Source organism: Lytechinus pictus, chromosome 12, assembly GCF_037042905.1.
Source record: "Lytechinus pictus isolate F3 Inbred chromosome 12, Lp3.0, whole genome shotgun sequence".
NCBI lineage: Eukaryota > Metazoa > Echinodermata > Echinoidea > Temnopleuroida > Toxopneustidae > Lytechinus > Lytechinus pictus.
The window spans coordinates 5008876-5029314 of record NC_087256.1 but is presented as its reverse complement, the minus strand read 5'-3'; the positions used below and the strand labels follow the sequence as shown (position 1 = coordinate 5029314).

Genomic DNA, 20439 nt, shown 5'->3' with positions numbered 1-20439 from the left:
ACTTGAAAAGGGATCTGTTAAAGGGATGGTCCGGGCTGAAAGTATATATAACTTAATAAATAGAGTAGAATTCACTGAGCAACCGTACATGCCGAAAATTTCATCAAAATCGGATAACAAATAACAAAGTTATTGAATTTTAAAGTTTAGCAATATTTTGTGATGACATTCGTCATGAATATTCATTAGGTGGGCTGATGATGTGACATCCCCACTTGTTCTTTTGTATTTTATTATATGAAATTAGGTTTATTCAATTTTTTTCCTCCAAGAACTAGAAAAATTGGATTGAGAACTGATTTAGTGCATTAGATATTCATTGCTCCAACTTATTTCATTATAAGGAAAACATATTATTCACACAAGTATGAAATAATGAAAAAAAAATATGATTTTAATATGTAATAAAGTAAGAAAACGGTAAGTGGAATTGTGACATCATCAGCCCAACTAATGAATATTCATGACGACTGATTTCACAAAATGTTTTAAATATTGGTTCCCCTCCCCCTGCATTTGGGTTGAGATTTCTGCCCTTGTGTTGAATTATCTTATTTCATAATCACTTTTGGTAATCAACAATAGGATGGGTATCTATTTCGACATTTTATGCGAGTGGGAAGTTTTATTGGACAATTTTGAATTTCCGACCCAAAAACTGGACATTCTAAACACTTTTTGTATTTATGAACAGGATGGGTATTTATCTAAATACTCTATACGAGCGCGAAGCGCGAGCTGAAGAAAAATGTTGTTCTGAAATTTTGACATTCTAAGCACTATTGGTAATCATGAACATGATGGGTATCTAACAAATAGATTTATGCGAGCGCGAAACGCGATCCTTAAATTTTTTATATTACGACCCAAAGATGGACATTCTAAGCACTTTATCTAAACATGAACAGGATCGTCACCTTATCTATCTCAACATTTTATGCGAGCGCGAAGTGCGAGCTGACAATTTTCGAATTTCCGACCCAAAACTCGATATTCTAAACATTTTAAATAACCATGAACATGATGGGTATCTATATAAACAATTCTGCGAGCGCATAGCGCGAGCTGAAAAAATTGATATTCTGACCTAAAATTTTGACATTCTAAGCACTTTTGGTAATCATGAACAGGATGGTCATCTCATTAATCGATGCGAGCACGAATTAAGCGCGAACTGATTTTTTTAATAGTCCAACAGAAAACTCATAAGCACATTTTTTGTGACCATGAATAGGATGGGTATTTATCTAAACAATTGATGCAAGCTGATTTTTTTTAATTCTGATTTAAAATTTGGAATTTCGAGTAAGCATTTTTGTTAATCCTGAACGGGATGAGAATCTAACAAAATATTTCATGCGAGCGCGAAGCGTTTGATGCGAGCAAACATGAGTTTGGCGCCCCCTCCCCATGTGAAACATGAATTTGGCACCGCCGGCCAAACATCAAATTAGAGCTCCAATGGTCGAATAAGAATTTGGCGCCCCTCCCTATGTTGAACATGATTTTGGCGCCCCAGGACAAACATCAATCGGGCGCCCAAGGTCAAACATCTATTCGGCGCCCCCTATGTCGAACATAAATTGGGCACCCCTTGGTAAAACATAAATTCGACACCCCCAGGTCGAACATCAATTCGGCACCCCTATGACGAGCATCAATTCGGCATCCCTATGTCGGATCTCAATTCGGCGTCCCCGATGTCGAACATTAATTCGGCGCCCCCTTTCCTTTTTTCCTTCTCTCTTTCTTTTCTTCTTTCCTCCTTCCCCCTTTTCTTTCCCTCTTTTTTCTTCCTCTTTTTGGCGCCCCCTTTTTGCCCCCCCCCCGAATACACACATGACCTATTAAATCCTTTATAAATTCTTTAGATTAAAGTGCATGAATGACCGTTGCTTTTCAGTCACGGGAGAGACAAGCATTTGAAAATATTACAGAAAATCATAAGCAAATAAAGTATTGAATTGTTATTTTCAACACGATTTTCAACAATGTGGCTTATAATGAAATTGATAATTAGATGATAATTTTACTACACTTTATAAATTGTCAGGATGCAAGATACAAGCATTTTTTTAGACAAAAATTGCCGATCATAAAATGTGAGGTAGAATGGTTCGACATTGTTAAGCTCTGTATATATATATATATATATATATATATATATATATATATATATATATATATATATATATATATATATATATATAATATAGCTCACATTTCCAGCTTGTTTGGGTTCTCAAGTCCATGCCCAAGGCGCTCCTATTCAAATAATATGACAATTAAGTAAAAAAGTCAATCAAATTTCGTCGTATTTTAACATGGAAGATCACCAAGTTGGTGACATGTGCTACCCTTTATAAATATCAGAAATAAATAGATGAATAAATAAATAGATAAATGAATGAAAATATATTTTTCAGGCAATATCCATTAAATTTGGCGCACATAATGGATTGAAATTGTTCGATTATTTTTTTTCCTTAAAACGTCAGAATAGTTTCATAGTGTCATTGCATTAAAAAAAATGGGAACCTCGCGGGTGAAACCACTTATTTTTTCCCCATAACATTTTTATAAGTTACCATAAAAAAGGTGAGATGAATAAAGGTATTTCTAAATTCTAATCAATGTCATTTAGCCACGGGAATTATCATGATTAAGTATGTTGGGAATGCATTCTATTAGCCTTGTTATTATAGCCAATTATTGCATTAAATATGAAAAAATCTTGCTTGTTAAACCATTGACCCTGAAAATCTATATAATTCAGCAGCTAGATCGTACAAGAAAAAAATAATCATGCACCCATCTTTGATCAGCGGAATGAATACATGCATGGCAACTGTACAATAACAACCTTCATAAAAGCTATGACGTAGTCATGTTGTTTCGAAGAAGTACATTTACAATGTGGGATAATAGTTCAATTGCCATTGTCAACTTTTACATTTTTCTAAAAATTTAAAAGAACTATATCCTGCTTACCAGTTTCCTTGCCTCCTTTCTCTTTCTCCCTCTCTCTCTCTATCTCTCTCTCCCACTGTTAATGCAGGTCTACTATTTGGCCGATCGATAATATCAAGAAGATGAACAAAAAAGCTGAACAAAGCCTCCTCGCAAATAAAAAGGTGGCCAGCGTAAGCAGACCGTAATTTAATCGCCTATTCAATACTTTACTTTCAGAGACCAGCTTTTGTTGAGATCCTCATAGCGATTGGCTCAAGATTGATCCTTAATATCACGCTTTATGTAAGAGGCACGGATGTGGTGCATTGTGGGTTAATCTATACATGCTATATGCAAGCCCAATACCACGCACTTGGTCACACACTTAACAAAACCTAAAGCTAACATGTTGGCGTGATTAAGAGAATCTCTTAAATCTACACCTCTTCTAAGCGAGCTGGACTTGCCGAGGAAGAAGTTTGACGTTGATCGTTACTACTTTTTACATCAATCTGTGATGCCTCTTTTTTTTCTTTGATTTTCCTGATATTTCGTTTGACTTGCTGCGTTGAGAATAGACTTTGAGCCAATCGAGAAGTTGATGGTTATCTGAGGATAGATAGGAGTGGGAAAGTTTCTGCTCTGAAAGTACAATAATGGCGTCCCTAGCAGCGGGCTGCCGTCCCGGTAGTGGTCAAGGAACACTTCGAAGGCTTCTTGTGTTTCTCGTATTAACCAGTAAGTTGATCTAGAACTATATCTAGCTTAATTGTGTTCTTATTTATCTATATATTCATTTGTCTTTCTGGTGTTTAACATATTTTATTTCTGGGTTTTATTTGATAGTTTTTTGTTTTGTTTTTGTTTCGGTGGATCTTTGGATTTTTACTAAATCTTGCACAATGAAGATTATCACGAATCAACTTATATTTCAAGTATATACTAAAACAACCAAACTTTAATCACATTGAGAGCTTTACCAATAACTTATCGATTTCTCGTCTAAGCTTAAACGTATGCCTAAACAAATATAATCAATTATCTATATTTTCATGTAGCTCAGTTATTGGTCTATTTCCTATTAAATTTTGTGGCTTCTCTATAGATAAACTAAACAGATAGAATCAGTGTAGCGCAGTTATAGGTCTATTTCCTATCAAATTTGTGGCTTCTCTAGCTACACCTATAGAATCAGTGTATACCTGGCTTGTATGATTTAGATTTCATTTCTTCCATGGTCCATTGAGACCTCCCTCTCCTAATTAAAAGTCCGTTGCAAGAAATGAAATGTCATGCTTATACTCTATATGCATTATTAAGTTTTTTGGTTAAGAATAGAAACATTAGCTCAGTTGATGTATTTTCAGTCAAGATTTCAAAGCATTTGTTGGTTTCTTGTAAGTCCATATGATGACTTACATCTACAAATAGGTAGATTATCTCTATATCTCGGGTGTGCATGTATCATGATCTCATTGGATCGTTCGTTTACTAGGGGCAAAAGCGGGCATGATTTTTTCTTGTTTCACTAATTCGAGCGCGAAGCGCAAGTTATTATTTTTTATCATAGGCCCTCTTGACTTGAAAGGGGACCTGTTAAGGACTGTTTGTAGTGACTCTTGAAGATGATATCTCACCAAATAAGATGCGAGCGCGAAGCGCGAGCTGAAAATTTTCAATACCCTGAGATGATATCTCGGCGTTATAACCCTTTTTTAAACCTTCAACAGGATGGATATCTAACTGAACATTTGATGCGATGGAAATTTTTAATTTTCATCACTATTTTGTAATTATCAAACTGCATGATGTGTATCTCGCTAAAACAAATAATGGAAACTGGAATCACGGGAGAAATAATTAGTGCATATTTATTATTGACTTGAACAATGTGTTTTACATCCTTTGTCATCATTATGAACATATTACTTATTCATCTCTACAATCAGCTTCTACGAGCGCGAAAATTTGAATTTATATAATGACCTGACAGGCTTTTGTGTAAGCAACTAATATTGTTTGGAGCTAACACTGACTAAGTGAGATTATTTTTCTTAAAAATTTTAAGCGTGAAAATGTCGTTTTTTAAAGCACTTTACAGCTTGATTAGGTGCTCTTATGCTGGAAGCATTTAATATACATTTTTTTTCAGTTTTCAAATTTTCTGGGGGGGGGGGCAACGATCCTGCTTGGTGCCGCCGGGTATATGTTAAAACTCCTCTTCCTCAATTTATCTTTATGTAATTTATATCCTGTAAAAAGAATGTGGATTTAATTAAATATTACCCTTATTTTACAATCATTATATAAACTGACTTACTCGGAAATTCGGAGAATACATGTGCCAAAGTCTCACTCTGAACTTTAAGAAAATGAATTTCATTCTGTTTCTGTGATCGTTCATTATGTTATTTTTTCCCTGGTTGATGTGGTAAATATTAACTGTAAACCACTTTGGTTATTTTTTGTCAAATTTTACCGTCCCCCCCCCAAAAAAAAAAAAAGGCAATTGCTCTATTCAGTATTATTATGATTTGGGGAAAGTGATGATCATGGTGTTTAAAGTCATTGAAGTTTAAAGTTTAGCAATATTTTGTGAAAACAGTCGTCATGAATATTCATTAGTTGGGCTGATGATGTCACAATTCCACTTACAGTTTTCTTATGTTATTACATAAAATCATATTTTTTTCATTATTTCATACTTGTGTGAATAATATGTCTCCTTATAATGAAATAAGTTGCAGCAATAAATATCTAATTCACTTAACCAGTTGTCAATCCAATTTTTCTAGTTGGAGGACAAACATTGAATAAATCTAATTTCATATAATAAAATACAAAAGAACAAGTGGGGATGTGACATCATCAGCCCACCTAATGAATATTCATGACGACTGTTTTCACAAAATATTGCTAAACTTTAAAATTCAATAACTTTGTTATTTGTTATCCGATTTTGATGAAATTTTCGGCATTTTGCTCAGTGAATTCTACTCTATTTATTAAGTGATAAATACTTTCAGCCCGAACCACCCCTTTAATTGTCAATGTGTAATTTTCAGGGGAGTGCATTGCTAATTGTCAAAGGGGTATCGTATTAAAAATCTCTTTTAAGACGGTAGTGCTGTTTTACTGTTTTTGTTTGCTTTATTTTATTCTGATTTTGATTTGAATTGTGCATGAATACGTACGTATCAAGTCTTTAATTCAATTCCATTCCATGATGATTTTAATACAAACAACACTTTAAAGATAATGATATTAACAATGATCACAATCAAAATAAATACAACAATAATGATAATAATTATAATTCCCATCACTCACTAAACATTGCAATACTATATAGACCAAAAATGTCAATAAATACTGAAACTAAGTGCATTGTAAAACGCTTTGTACTTTAGTTTTTATAGTATTATATTAATAGATAAAACAAATTGTGGCCTTTGCGACCAACACAGTATTGGAAACATTTCTTCTGACATCTATTCAATAGTTAATTAGGTCATCACCCCTGGAAGAGATATGATAGTTGACAGTGATTCGTGGGAGATGTTGATCTAAGGTTTAACCAACTGATGGATTGTACTGATTAGTGTTAAACTGTTTAACCAATGGATTAACCGTCCAGATAAGCAAACCAATAAACATTAAAAGTTCATCGGACGAGTGTCAATTGAAACATTTCGTAGACCCCAATGAAACCTTAATAGTGTTATTGTAAACATGATGATGGTGATGATTATTATTATTATCATTATTATCATTTTTTATTATCATCGTCATCATATCCGTCTTCATTGTTTCGGTTTGGTTTGGTTTGGTTTGGTTTTATTTACCGTATAAAAATCACAACAAAATACGCTGCACAAGATATAAGATTAAAAATAAATATATTAACACTTAAAAAGATACGTATCATCATAAACATGATTCGAGCTGAAAATTATTGATATTCAGACCTGAATTTATAGACATGATAGGTATATCATTGAATAAATCGCCCTAATACGAGGGCGAAGCGCGAGCCTATTCTTTTTTAACATTAGGATTCTATGACTGAATATTCTAAGCACTTTTTGTAATGATTCATGTCAAAACAATTAATGCAAGCGCGAAGCGCGAGCTGAAATCGGGACATAATAGGGAGAAGTAATCCCACGATGTGTATCTAACCAAGCAATTAATGTAAGCAAGAAGGATGGGCTGAAATTGTTATTACCTGAAATGGAGAAAAATAAGGGCTATTTGTAAGAATTCACGAAAAAGATACGTATCTCCTCGGCGAAATGCGATCGCGAAGCGCGAGCTGATTTTATAAATATATACATGTATCCTCACCTAAAAGGGTCATTTAAGTAATTGTTTGTAAAAATAAAAGAAGAGGATTTGTATCTCCCTTATCAAATCAGCGCGTGATGAAAAGCCTTGACAATTTAACAAGAAAATATGTATTTCAAAACTGTGTGTAAAATTAATGAAGAGTAACGTATCAATATGCAAACCCGTGGCTTGTTATATATTTACATATATATATTTGAAGAAAGAATATTTTAAGGATTGTTTGATTCATTTTCTAACTGTAAGAAACATCATTACCATGGTAATAATACAGGACGGGCGTATTTATTACCTTCAGTGGTATTCCTATTCTGCGCCTTTATTCCTTTGCCTTATTTTCATTTTCTTCCCTTTTTTATTTGCGCCCCTTTTACCTTTTTGCGCCCCCTGAAAGTGGTGCTCCCTCTTGCACCCCAAGCCCTGGGGGGGGGGAGGGCAGTAAAATATATTGCTGTACACACGCGTGACCAAAAAAAAACGCGTTTAAATGGGTGTTTTTTCAGTTTTTCAGTTTTTAATAAAAAACACCGATTTTCAAAAAAGGGGTAGTTTTGAAAAGGTGTGTTTTTTCCAAAGCTTTTTTTAAGACTAGCCAAACGTGTTTAGGGTATGTTTTTTCCCCGGGGTCATATTCTGGCGACAACTTGTTATAGGGGCCAAAATGTGTAAATAAAGGCCGCGAAAAACTTGTTTAGGGGGTTATTTTGCACACATGCAGAGAAAAACTCGTTTAGGGGGTGTTTGGAAATAATTTGGCCACGCGTGTGTACAGCAATACATTTGACTGGCCAAGATACTTCACTGGTCATACTGTATGTAAATTATGATGTAATATAACGGATGAATGTGGCTAATATCATGAATATTATACACAAAGGCACATCCATACATGCTTCAGCCAATCTCTCAAGTCAAATTTTTTTTTTCTCCACTTTCTCCTTCTTCCGCTTCAATCTCTTTTCTTTATTACAATGTAATTATGTACGCACATGCATGTAACATGTGAAATTACTAACAATATTGCAACTAACCCGCCATAAAGATTAGGTTCCATTATTTGAGACGCGAACAAAACAGGTGTTCTAGGTGTTTTGTATGTCTGTGTTGTTGTTTGGTTGTTAAGGTGATTTTTTCATTGATGGATTTGATTGCTTTTATATCAATAGTGCAGCTGGATCCGGGGGGTCCGAATATGAAATTCATAGATGCGTTAAACTTCTACTTAGGAATTACCACTGTAAACCGATTTGGTTAGAAATCAAAGCTCCATAAAGTCGGCTTAAATTATGTTAAATAGCAGCGTTGTTGTCCTATACCTGTTAATGCAGTAGTGTATAATCAAATACATGTTTTATAGCTTACTCATCAGGGCACACTCTACACTTGTATTCAAAATGAACAAATTGAATACAATTTCCATTGTTATGATTACATTAACAAAATTACAATAAAATTATAATTACAATTAAAATTTCTTACAAAGTCGCAATTGCTGAGAGGGGCGCATGGTATTTTTGGCTTTCAATGTGTTTTGTATGTCAATATTAGAAGTGAATATGATATTTCATTTCTGGGTCCGAGAACATCATCACACGAGGGACTCGGAATATCAATTTGTACCTTAAATACACTGATACATCTGGAAAGCATGGACATTCGTCACAATATCATGTTTAGAACTAGAAGGCTTATTTAAAAAAAAACTCCGTAATGTGTGTTAAAAGATAGATAGATACATGATAGATTGACAGATACATGTAGATATATAGATAGATAGACAGATATGAGACAGGTGAATAGATAGAGACAGAAATAGATAGATAGATATAAAGATAGATAGATAGATAGATATGAGACAGGTGAATAGATAGAGACAGAAAATATATCGACGGAAATTTATCTTTTCAACATATTCATAACACCATTGATTATTTTATTTCAAAATCGAATTATCCGTGATGATGTTATATCCTACCTATCATTATTTAATATAATGATAATTCAAAACAATGCGAAGGTGTTAAATTCTAAGCTCTACTACATTCTTCATGAACACCGGGTAACAAAATTATATTAACATAGCAAAACAAGAATCATAATATGCTTAACCTGCATGATGACCAAAACAATTAATAGTTATTGCGACATACATGTAAGTAAAATCAAAGCTGATTCAAGCTTCCGATTAACAAAAATCCAGTATCCCTTAGAAACATTGTACTATTTAATTCCATTACAGGTTGCGTTGCATCGTCTCTTGGTGCTGTACCGAGGGTGACTCGGATAGACCCGAGAGTTGGAAGTCTTCGTGGTGCCACTAGGATCGAAATCTCTGGAAGTGGTAAGTTATCGTAGTATCGTCATGGCTCCAAGTTTATTATTTTTACGGTATACGCACTTTCGAATGCTTGTTATTCCGAAGAAAGCGAATTACATAAACAGATATGTACCGATTTAATCTTAAATAAGTTTCATCATTCCAATGTTCAATAGTGTACATTGTATACAAATGATGGATAAAAACATTAATTCTGGAGTCTATATAATATACTCATTTTGAGTTACAATGTAGCAGCACCTTCATGATTGAGAAGTGATATAAAAAAAAACCCACAACCTCCCCCCCCCCCAATTTTCAAAAGTTTGAAATTTCCATATATCTTTTCAATTACAAAGAAATATATTAGACATAAGAAGTAGACCAACTATAGACCAAGCGAATATAATTCCTCAGGACTATTACTACCGACTACCAAAACTATAATCACGACACCTTTGTCAATGTCATCTTCGTCACCTTTTGTAAGCTCCGAGGAGCGCATCCTTGCCGAGTACTTCAAAACAGATAAACAACTCCCTTTATGATGTCGAGACGCAAATACAATAGGTTGCATAACGCTGACATCCAGGGACCTGAAAGGTTCTGGAAGACCAAACATTATCATATATGAAAGCATGATGAATGTCTCGCCATGCAGATCGTGACAACCACGGACAAGTACCACTAGCTTAACTCCTAGCAAACCATCAAACACTTATGATGTCAAAAGAAAGACCATTAAGAGCGTCTGGATGGTCTTATCGAACTGTTTTATCAAGAAAGGTGCCATAAAACAAAACGCGCAAAGGAAGTTTACTCAAGTTTTGCTGCTACTTTTCCCAAATCAAGTCTACTTCCGATGCCTTTCAGAAAACAATTAGATATACGCACGAACCCCTCAATGCTAATTTTGTAATAACTAAATAAATCATTCTATTGTAGTTACTTTATCGTCTATCACGCATTCCTTTCTATAATCATAAGTATGTTATTTTGACAGTTGCTGTAATTAAGTTGTAATAATATATACTAATGACAAAATTATATCAGATCTATTCCTGTTGTAAAATTCGTTGGAATTTTCAGAATGGTTTTTGTGCAGGAGTCCTCACAAAAATAACACTCTATGAACATGATGAACACAATCTATCATGTCCATAAAATTTTGATAGATACTTTACCAATTGGGCACCCAAGACCAGAGGAATTATATTAAAAAGAATATGTTCTATTAAATGACAATCTATACTTAATGAGCATTCTTTAAATTTTGATGAAAGAACATGTAGGCATCACCTCGGATAGAAATGTAATATTTTACCCTCTGATCAGGTAGATTGTCCTTCCAGTGAATACTCATGTAACACTAGGCTGGATGAATCATTGGGAAATTGCCATTTTATTATAAATATTGACCTGATTTCTCTCGAAAACAATGATGTTTTCGTTTATTCTTAAATGCCTTCGGGACTCGAATAACACGGAAATTTGTAATTTCGCAAAACATTCTGCAAAAAATATAATTTTATTGAGAGGGATCGATGATTCATTCACCAATAATTTGCCAGAGACTACTCTACCCACAGATTGTGAATACATGTTTAGAAGATTAAGTTGTATTATATATACCCATTCATCATATTAATTTTGTCCTTTTTGTATAGGATTTAGCAAGGACCGATTCAGCTTTGGGCAAGGAAACGAAGACCTTGGAAACAAAGTTTATTTCCGTAATTCGACCACATCTATACCATGTGATGTTTTGGATTACTATAGCAACGAAAATAAGATCGTCTGTGAGACCAGGTAAACACTTATCACCATTCGTTACCTTGAAAAGGATGAAATATTTAAAGAATACTTTAATAGAAATTCCTTATTAAAGTTGAGATAAAAATAAAATATATATAGTTCTTATGATGTACGTTAAAATGTTCGTTGCTAGTTAACAGTGTCTTCTTGTAGTCCAACCGTTATCATTGCGTATGTTTATAAAAGTTTCAATGTGAATTTTAGTGGGGGGACCCTCGGGGGGGGGGGGGGGAGGAGGACTTCCATATCGTGGATATCATGCGTGCCTCCAAAACGCGAAGAATAATAGAATAAAATTTGTGTAGGGGTATATAGGGGTAGTTCCCCCGATGTTTGACTGACTGTTAAGTTAACTGTGTCAAAATATTAATCTTCATGTATTTCGTGTACGTTTGATTACAGCATGCAATATATTTTTTACGTTAGCATTCATGTGTCCTTTTGCGATGACAACAGATTGAGAAAAAATGTTAGTGAAACAGGGGAGCATTTCAAGAAAAGTTTGTCACATATTTCAGTCGACTAGTTTGCTATCAGCCAATCAGAGGTAGTGATTTCCAGTACCTTGTAACATATGTCGGTGAAAATCACTGACAAAACTGTTCATGAAACGCTCCCCATTTTGTAATTCGAATCAAATCGGTAAAAGCAGTCTGAAGAATTTTTTGGGGTAACACAAATATCAGACCCTATCATAGACACATTGATTATTGCTACCAAATTAGGAACATGCAGTATGCAGTAAAGATACTTTCCATGACATAAATGAATGCTTAAAATGGAAAAGAATATGAAATTGGATTTTATCAGACAGAATTCCACGGTAACAAAAATAATGACAGAAGAATTGACTCGTGAAGGTTAATATATGAGGCACAACAATAATGTAATTCATCATAAAGATTCTGACCAAATATATATATATATATATATATATATATATATATATATATATATACATTTATATTTTAGATATTGACTATTTTCAACCTCCAAAACTCTCTCCCATTCAGAACTGGGTCTGCTGGTACATATGATATCTATGTTGAAGTAGACGGACAATCCATCACCGACGCAGGTGGATCGTATTGCAGCTCTGACTCAAATTGTCAGTTTACCGTAAGCCAATTTCATTTTCATCATCTACATAACTATGCAGATTTAATGAAATTCATGCAGTTTTTTTTGTCTCACATATTTTCTTGTATTTTCATTGTTTCATTTGAGAGTAGTTCTCTATAGAAAAGTTATTTATTTGCTGAAAATAATATTGAGAAGATTTCCCCTATTTCTTTTTTAAAGAAACATATTGTAGTTATATTTTAGTACATTATTTTGAAGAAAAAAAACATATTCAGGACCCGGTTTCTCAGAGGTAAGATCGGTCATCTGACCTCTGAATAATATTTATTTTCGTTTTATTTTAACAGTGTAGCCCTTTCAGTTATAAAAACTGCTCGACCAAGGGGCCCTGTATTTAAACAGTATCGAAATGAGATGGAAAAGTGCACATGTATAATATCCCATGTTACTGGATCCGTTTCACAGTATTTAAAAAAAAGTAGTTCAAAATAACCAGAAATTCGAAACGATGTTTGGTATTATTTTTAAAGAGGACTCTTTAATGAAATCACTGAATTCGATTGAGCGAGAAAGGGAAATCACCTTTATTATAATTTAGGTAACATGAGAAATGTTCTTAATCATCTTGGCAGATGATTTAAATTCATTATTGAATATTGGAATTATAAATCTTGTATAATATATGATAAGTATGTAAATTTTGTGGTCGATGCTCTCATACGTTGATTTCTGACAAGAAATGGCTGAATAATGGAAACTTTCATGAACACAATTGCTTCTTATGTTACATTAACATCAGGTTAAATTAAAAAAATAATAATTTGATAGGAATAATTGACGTTTTCGGAGAGTAAACAATAGTCAGTTTTGCATTAAAGGGATTTAAGATAAATCCAGATGGACTGTAGTTAGGGATCAATCGAATTCTTGATTTGGTTTGAATCATAAAAATGGTTTTAAATCTTGAAATATTTTAGTTAAAATCCTTTGAGATTTAAAAACGAATCTGAAGGATTCAAATTCAATCCCGAATTCGATTGGTCCGGCCCTAGCCACACTCCATCTGGATTATTTTAAATTCCCAATTTAGAGTGTCTGAAAATTGGCACTCTGAGACAAGGAGAAAGAAAAAAATGACGAATTTATGGAGAAAAGAGTGATGGAAAGAGAGAGGGAGAGAGATATATCGACTGTTCAGAAACGTTTAATTAGTTAGCTGTCTTCGACAAATCAATCAAGTCTTTATAATACAATTTTATTGATTTTCACTTCTCAATTAGGGATTGAGGGTCAAACAGTGTATCGATTCAAATAACAAAAGAAGTAGAACAAAAGATATATCCAGCGTCAACATAGTACAAATTATTATTTTATAGGATGAAAAGAGCATGCCAATAATATCGGGGTACTTTATATTTCCTAATATGCATATTAAGAAAATAAATGTTTAGCAATATCATAATAATTCCTTTCCATCTATACGTTAAAAAAATTGCAAATCTTCAAGAAAAAAATATTTATACAAGTATTATATGAATTTAAATCGGAGATAGTAGAAAATATGCCACTTCACCTTCTGATCAGAATTACTTTCATAATGTGAATCTACCCAGAACTAGATAGTATTTGAGAGCATATAATGAATAGAGGTTTTACTTAAGATTCAGTAACATTTAATTGAAGTATTTTTATTTTAAAGTGAAATCGGTAATTTGAATTCGTTTAATACGCGTTAATTTGTATCTGGCGGAGCAATTAAAAGATGATTATTGTTGCTATAATTATTCGTCAATTTTCAAAAAGGTATTTTGATTGTTAACATCTTAAATGGAAGAAGTTCGACGCCAATGCAAGCATCAACCATACAAAACTGCGACAAGCATAAATATAATCATAATGGTATATTCACTATTGCCATATCATTGGAAATTCCATGGAATATCGTAAACAATGGAAATGGAAGATAGATGATTACATATTCTCTCAGTGTTGTGTTAACTTTAAAATCTGCGAAATTATATGTTGATTCTAACATATATATAAATCGGGAGAATTCGAATGCTAATGTAAATTTGCGGAAATCTAAAACAGACGAGAAACATTATGCCTAATATCTTAAATAAATCAACCACTTGTAAATAGTCACGCTTGTAACTTTCCTATGTACAGAAGAACAAGATAAGAAAACGAACAAATTGATTCCTTTATTTGTAATATTAAGATTCAACAGTAGATTTTCTTTTTTTCTCTATGAAATTTCTCTGTGTATAATATTTATTCATAACATTTTGTTTGATGATTGCACCTATTATCTCTATCATAGTTATACTTTTTTTATCACAACCTTGCTGGAACAAAGTCCAAAGTATATAATCTTTAATATCGACATAATTACGTCGTTTATGAAGAAAATAAGCTAGCAAATAAAACGAGGGAAATTCAATAACAATAACATAGATATAATATGAAACTGGTTTGAAGTGGAATATGTAATATATAGATCAAATAAAGAGCTTGGGTTACTGACGTGTGCCTAATAGACATCGTTACAGTTCGTGTAAACGCATCGATATGTAATAAAAGGAAAAAAATAACCTTCCTTTCTTTCTTTTGTGCACTGCTGACGTAGGTTCGGTCACCGAAGCGTTTCCCGGCGTCTTGCCCCGGCGCACAATCTTAAAGAACGCCATAACCTCTGAATTCCCCCTCACCAATATACGTGCGAAAATACCTGACCATCCACCTTTCGATCGAAAAGAAAACAACAAAAGTCGCATTCTAAGGCACTGTCACACTACAGAGTTTGATACCAGACTAGCCCGCACAGCGATTGTAGAAACAAATCGTGTAATATGCAAACAAGAGTCGATCGGTATAAAGATGGCGTGCGGTGTGGCTAGCGTGCATCAGGCACAGAAGAAAGATAATATACCTTTAACCTCCGACGTCTTGAAATATTGATTACATGTATAATTCTTTCACATTAGCTCTCCAAGCAATTATGTTAAGGAGAGTTCTTACCCTGGGATAATGTTATTACCAGATGTTTGTTTTGGCGTCTCTAAGCACTTTTCTCCTCTTTTCACCCTCTTCAAGCTTTATAATTCGATACATGACACTGTTCCAAAAGTGAGATTTATACTTTGAACGAATCATAACCCGTTGAACCAAAGATATTGACAAGCACTTAGTTCCGAAAATTTATGACCATACAATTCTAAAGTCGCTTCTTCTCTGTACAGGTACCATGTACGGAGAGATTCTGCAATTTGAGTATTACCGTAATAGGTCCATGGTATTACCAAGTGAATTAAACACATTTTCTGGGGCGAAAGAATTCCACAGGAGAGAAACATCAGCATAAAATTTTTCTAAAAAAGATAATTCAATAGATTTCCAAGGGGCAGTGAGGTTAACATCAAGAAGATTTTTCACCCAAACCATCTTTTGGGCATTAACATAGGTTTAGAGGATCAATCATTTTTAAGCCTCCCTCCACATACATGACATATAGTTATTACATATAAGTCGTCTCTTGACTCTGTCCCTGCCTCCATTCCAGATGAATTAAAAAAAATTCTATTCAACTCTTTGAAAAAGGAATGAGGGACTTTAATACAAAGCACAGGGAAAATAAATGTCAGTTGTGGCCCGTTTTAAGTAGTTTAAAAAAATTGTTGAAATAAATTGTTTTAAACAACTTTTTAAAATGAAATAATGTTTAAACTTCTGCTTAAACCTGTATAAAAAGTTTAAACAAGTTTTGTAACAAAAGTAGTTAGAGTGACGGCCTTAGCGTGCTTATTTGTTAAACAGATACACATAGGAAATTGATATAGTTTTAAACATGAATAACTTTGGTTTTCAAAGGGCTAGCCCTTTGATTTTGGGTCTCATTAACAGTTGGATACAACAGGTTTTAAAGGCTATATATATACATCTACACGTAGAATCATTATTCAATAATTACGATTTGTTAGAAATTCAAAGTAAAAACTGCTAAAAACTTCAGTTTTTTTATATTTAAAATTTACATAAATTTGCATATCAAAGTGACTTGATAAATTATGATAGAATCCCTTTGAGTTGTATATCGTTTGAAAGGGAATTTCATGAGCAATGCAATCTAATGGTATATGGATGAAGAGATAAGAAACTGAATAAATGTTAACGGTGGTCCTGAAGAGTCTAACATGTTTACTCACCATGCTCATGAGATGTGAGCAGTTAACTCTGGTTCAATCACGACACAAGTCTAGGTTATACACGGTCGACGGAAATTGTTAAGACTCCGTTAACACATGGAGTTTCTGATGTTAATTTATGCCGTGCTTAAATACCCTCTAAATACAAAAGGTGAAAAGAGAGGAAAAGGGCAGAGAAGTGACAGCTTTTTCCACTCTCGATACTAAAAATCATGGGCCCTTTTCAGGTTGATCTACCCCTTTCCATCCTTTCATTTTTAGAGCGTACTTTAAGGGTAAAACTTCTGTATTTTTATATTACTTTCCATAATTAAACCTCAACATGAAACCAAACTGTGTTTTTCTTTCTTTTTTCTACCTTTTCTTTTCTTTCTTCCTTCATTTCCCTCTTTTGTCTTTTCTTTTCTGTTCTCATTTTCCGCTCCCTATGACTCTCTTTTTACTTGGTCCCCATGGAAGACCAGCTGCACATATAATTGGTGCTGCTGAATATGGGTTATTTAACCGTCTCTTGTCTTAAGTTTGATCTTAAGCGGAATAATACACTTGATTTTGTGTTTTTCCCCTTTTAGTACCAAAGCGGGCGTACTCCAACCATTGACTACGTCACACCGACGTACAATATTCCAGGTAAATATATCATTCAGTTTCATTTAAGTGAGCATCAAAGTTCAAGTAGCCTTTTGACAATCAATTTAAATTTCAGTATTATCATTGTTACTTTCTTTAAAAAAACAATTGAACATGTTACAAGCGGATTAAATAACGATAACTTAAAACTCAATATATAACCAAACGTATACAGTATATACTTCATGCACAATAAGTCAATTTCAACTTGTTATTTGTTTATATGTATTCATTAAGACTGATTTTAAAAAGTATTTATACCAAACTCGTCCATACCGTCAAAAATTCCCAAACTGCATTATAATGAATGTTGGAGCCGTGACGCAAAAAGAAAGGTGACATGTTTACTTTAAATATACTTCTTATAAATTTGTGAGACATTTCAACTATCTACTCAATACGATTATTGAATTATTCTTTAGAATAATCATTATCATCCCTATCAAAATTACAAGCGATGTATTAAATCTTTGACAATATATAGAGCAACCCCTTACGATCCGAGGTAGGATCTATACGGAGCTCTACGACGCAACTCAACTCAATGAGGAGGACGATGACGCAGAAGACCTCGATGGAGATGATCCCCTAGTCATTCAGCGGTAAGACTAGTTTTAATCGATCACCTGTATGATGGAGATATTCGTAGAAATGGTTTATAATGATATTGCCTGTATGGATGGGATGATGATGGTGATGACGATGATGGTGGTGATGGAGATGATGGTGGTGGTGCATGCTTATGATGGGGATGATGATGATGATGAAGTTTATGAAGATGATGGTGGTGGTGGTGATGATATATAACCATCTAATTTGAATTTAATAGTATATAAGATTATTCTACAGCGATACTTCTCTTTGTGCAATATATATGATGATAACGGTGGCCGCGCTGTTTTAACAATTTTAATGGTTGCTTTTTTTCCATTTCAGAAAATATAAATAAAACAAGAAACAAGTAAGCCAGTTATTTTACAAGAATATTGGTTTGATGTGTTAAATTGAAATAAATCAAAATAATTTCATATTAACAACATTGGAATGATTCAAAATGCCAAAAATAATGAATAAAAAAGGAAAAGGCATGCACAATATCAATAAAAAGAATTTTAGACATATATCATTGCAATATTACCTATGTATTATTATCTAAATACACGACAAATATTTAGTGAGGATCCCCATTGAAAGGGGGGGGGGGGCAAATCGCCTGTTAAGATAAACAGTTCATGGCGGTGTGCCCACGAAGTTGGATGCAATTAGATCTCTTTCATAATTATTACAGAGTTAAGGCAATATAGGTTACCACAAGGCGCGTAGTTAGGCAATCACCATTCAAAAGAAATTTCTGCATGTTGTAATTCACCGAAAATGAATTGGCCAAAATATTACATGAAAGGGCTCTAACAACTTGGGCAAACCCCGGGGGACAAACCGCCGTGAACCGGCGATCCGATGAACCACTACATCATCACCCTTTTACAGAATGCTCAATAAGCCGAGAAAATTAAGCTTTAGAGTCAGTATTCGTCGTCTTGACAACCAAATAAACAAAAAATATAATTCAATGCACCTGATTGTTGAAAAGAGAGCTATGGAAGTTCTGCATAATAAACTGCAATTATAAAGGTGCGAAATAGTCTCCATGCTCCGTGCAAAGGCTGATTAAAAGCAAAAAAAAAAAACCTAGATGATCAGATTATACAAGTGCGAAATAAAATTCGAATCCATGGCGTTTGTTGAAAGACAATATTGAAAGGAAAAAATACAATTTATTCTCGAACATGACAAAATGGATGCCCGCTTTTTATTTGCAAAGTCGAAGCCGTAACTTCATTTTCAACATTTATTTGGGATGGCAGACATTGATTAATAACTTAAGTAAATTGAAATTTATTTTAAATTTCTGTAAAAAAATGTAAATGAGAAAAAAGACTTTGTTCTTCCAATTGATTTATCAATCACAAAATTGTATAGTATTCGATTAGATGAGAGTAGTGTTTGTATATTCTGTATCCATTCTTTGTTTATAAGGTTGCAGTATATTTCATTTATATTGATATACAAAAGAAATAAGTTACCATTATGGGAAATATGAATCTTCGATATTGATGATCTAAATTTTAAAATCAATGTTATTTAATTTTTTTATCTATCTTGTATGTGAGTTTATTCAATAAGGCTTAATATTCAATATTAATAACAGATAAATGAAGAGAGAGTGAAGAAACTCCAAGCAAGTAAACTTTTTTTTTTCGAAAGAACAAACTATTGTCTCCTATATATTGGGATAATCATCATCATGTTTGAATGATATCATCTAAGTTCTTCTCAATGCCGGCCAAAACTTTTGAAAATAACCATTTCATTTTGCATTTATTTTCAATTATCATTAAACGTTTTTCCACATTTTTTTTTCATACCGGTAAATATAAAAGAACCCTTTCTTATCCACCTTGACTGTAGTCTACGATAATTGTGAGTCGACTTGTCTCGTATTTCGTCCATTCTTTATAAATGAGTTAATAAAACGATCTCCTTGAGGTTTTGGTAATACACATAACAGAAAAACTAAGCGACTCGAGTATATAGGAGTTAAATCTATCATTATCCATACTCTCAAAAATTATTTCCTTTTGTAGCTTTGGAGGAAAACAAATTCAATTGTGTCCTAGAGTCAGGTGAAAATATGATCTCCTGATAATCTAATCCAGAGAATATTATTTTATTCATGGGAGTATATGCTTGTAGCATCTAAGCTTCACATTGAAAAAAAAATCGATTGATGCAAAGTCCCGAAAAATTTAGCATATTCCTTTATCGAAAATATATGCGCGATTATAAGTGACTTGGCATGATGTTTTGGAAAAGGATTCCTCGATGAAGACGATTTTTTCCAAGAAAGTCTTTATTAAAAATTTATCCGCTTATATGCAAAATACATATAATATATTACAAACCCTATCATACTTTTATAGAAAACAAATTTTAAGTAAGCTCGGTGTGCCTCGATCCATCAAGATAGCTTATTCATGATGCGTTCTATCTCATGTTAATATTTTAATTTCCTTTGAAATGATGAAACGA

At 33.3% G+C, this 20439-nt stretch overlaps 1 protein-coding gene across 1 annotated transcript in view; it reads left to right on the top strand.

Moving 5' to 3' along the window:
- Window positions 1–3287: 3287 nt before the first annotated feature.
- Window positions 3288–20439, top strand: part of LOC129273409 (fibrocystin-L-like) — a 64665-nt gene continuing 47513 nt past the window's right edge. The window contains exons 1-6 of the mRNA XM_054910436.2: window positions 3288–3690; window positions 9539–9640; window positions 11284–11425; window positions 12445–12550; window positions 17292–17349; window positions 17834–17951. Of these exons, the coding sequence (XP_054766411.2) occupies window positions 3609–3690; window positions 9539–9640; window positions 11284–11425; window positions 12445–12550; window positions 17292–17349; window positions 17834–17951 (608 nt within the window). The 5' untranslated portion in view covers window positions 3288–3608. The remainder of the gene's footprint in view (window positions 3691–9538; window positions 9641–11283; window positions 11426–12444; window positions 12551–17291; window positions 17350–17833; window positions 17952–20439) is intronic.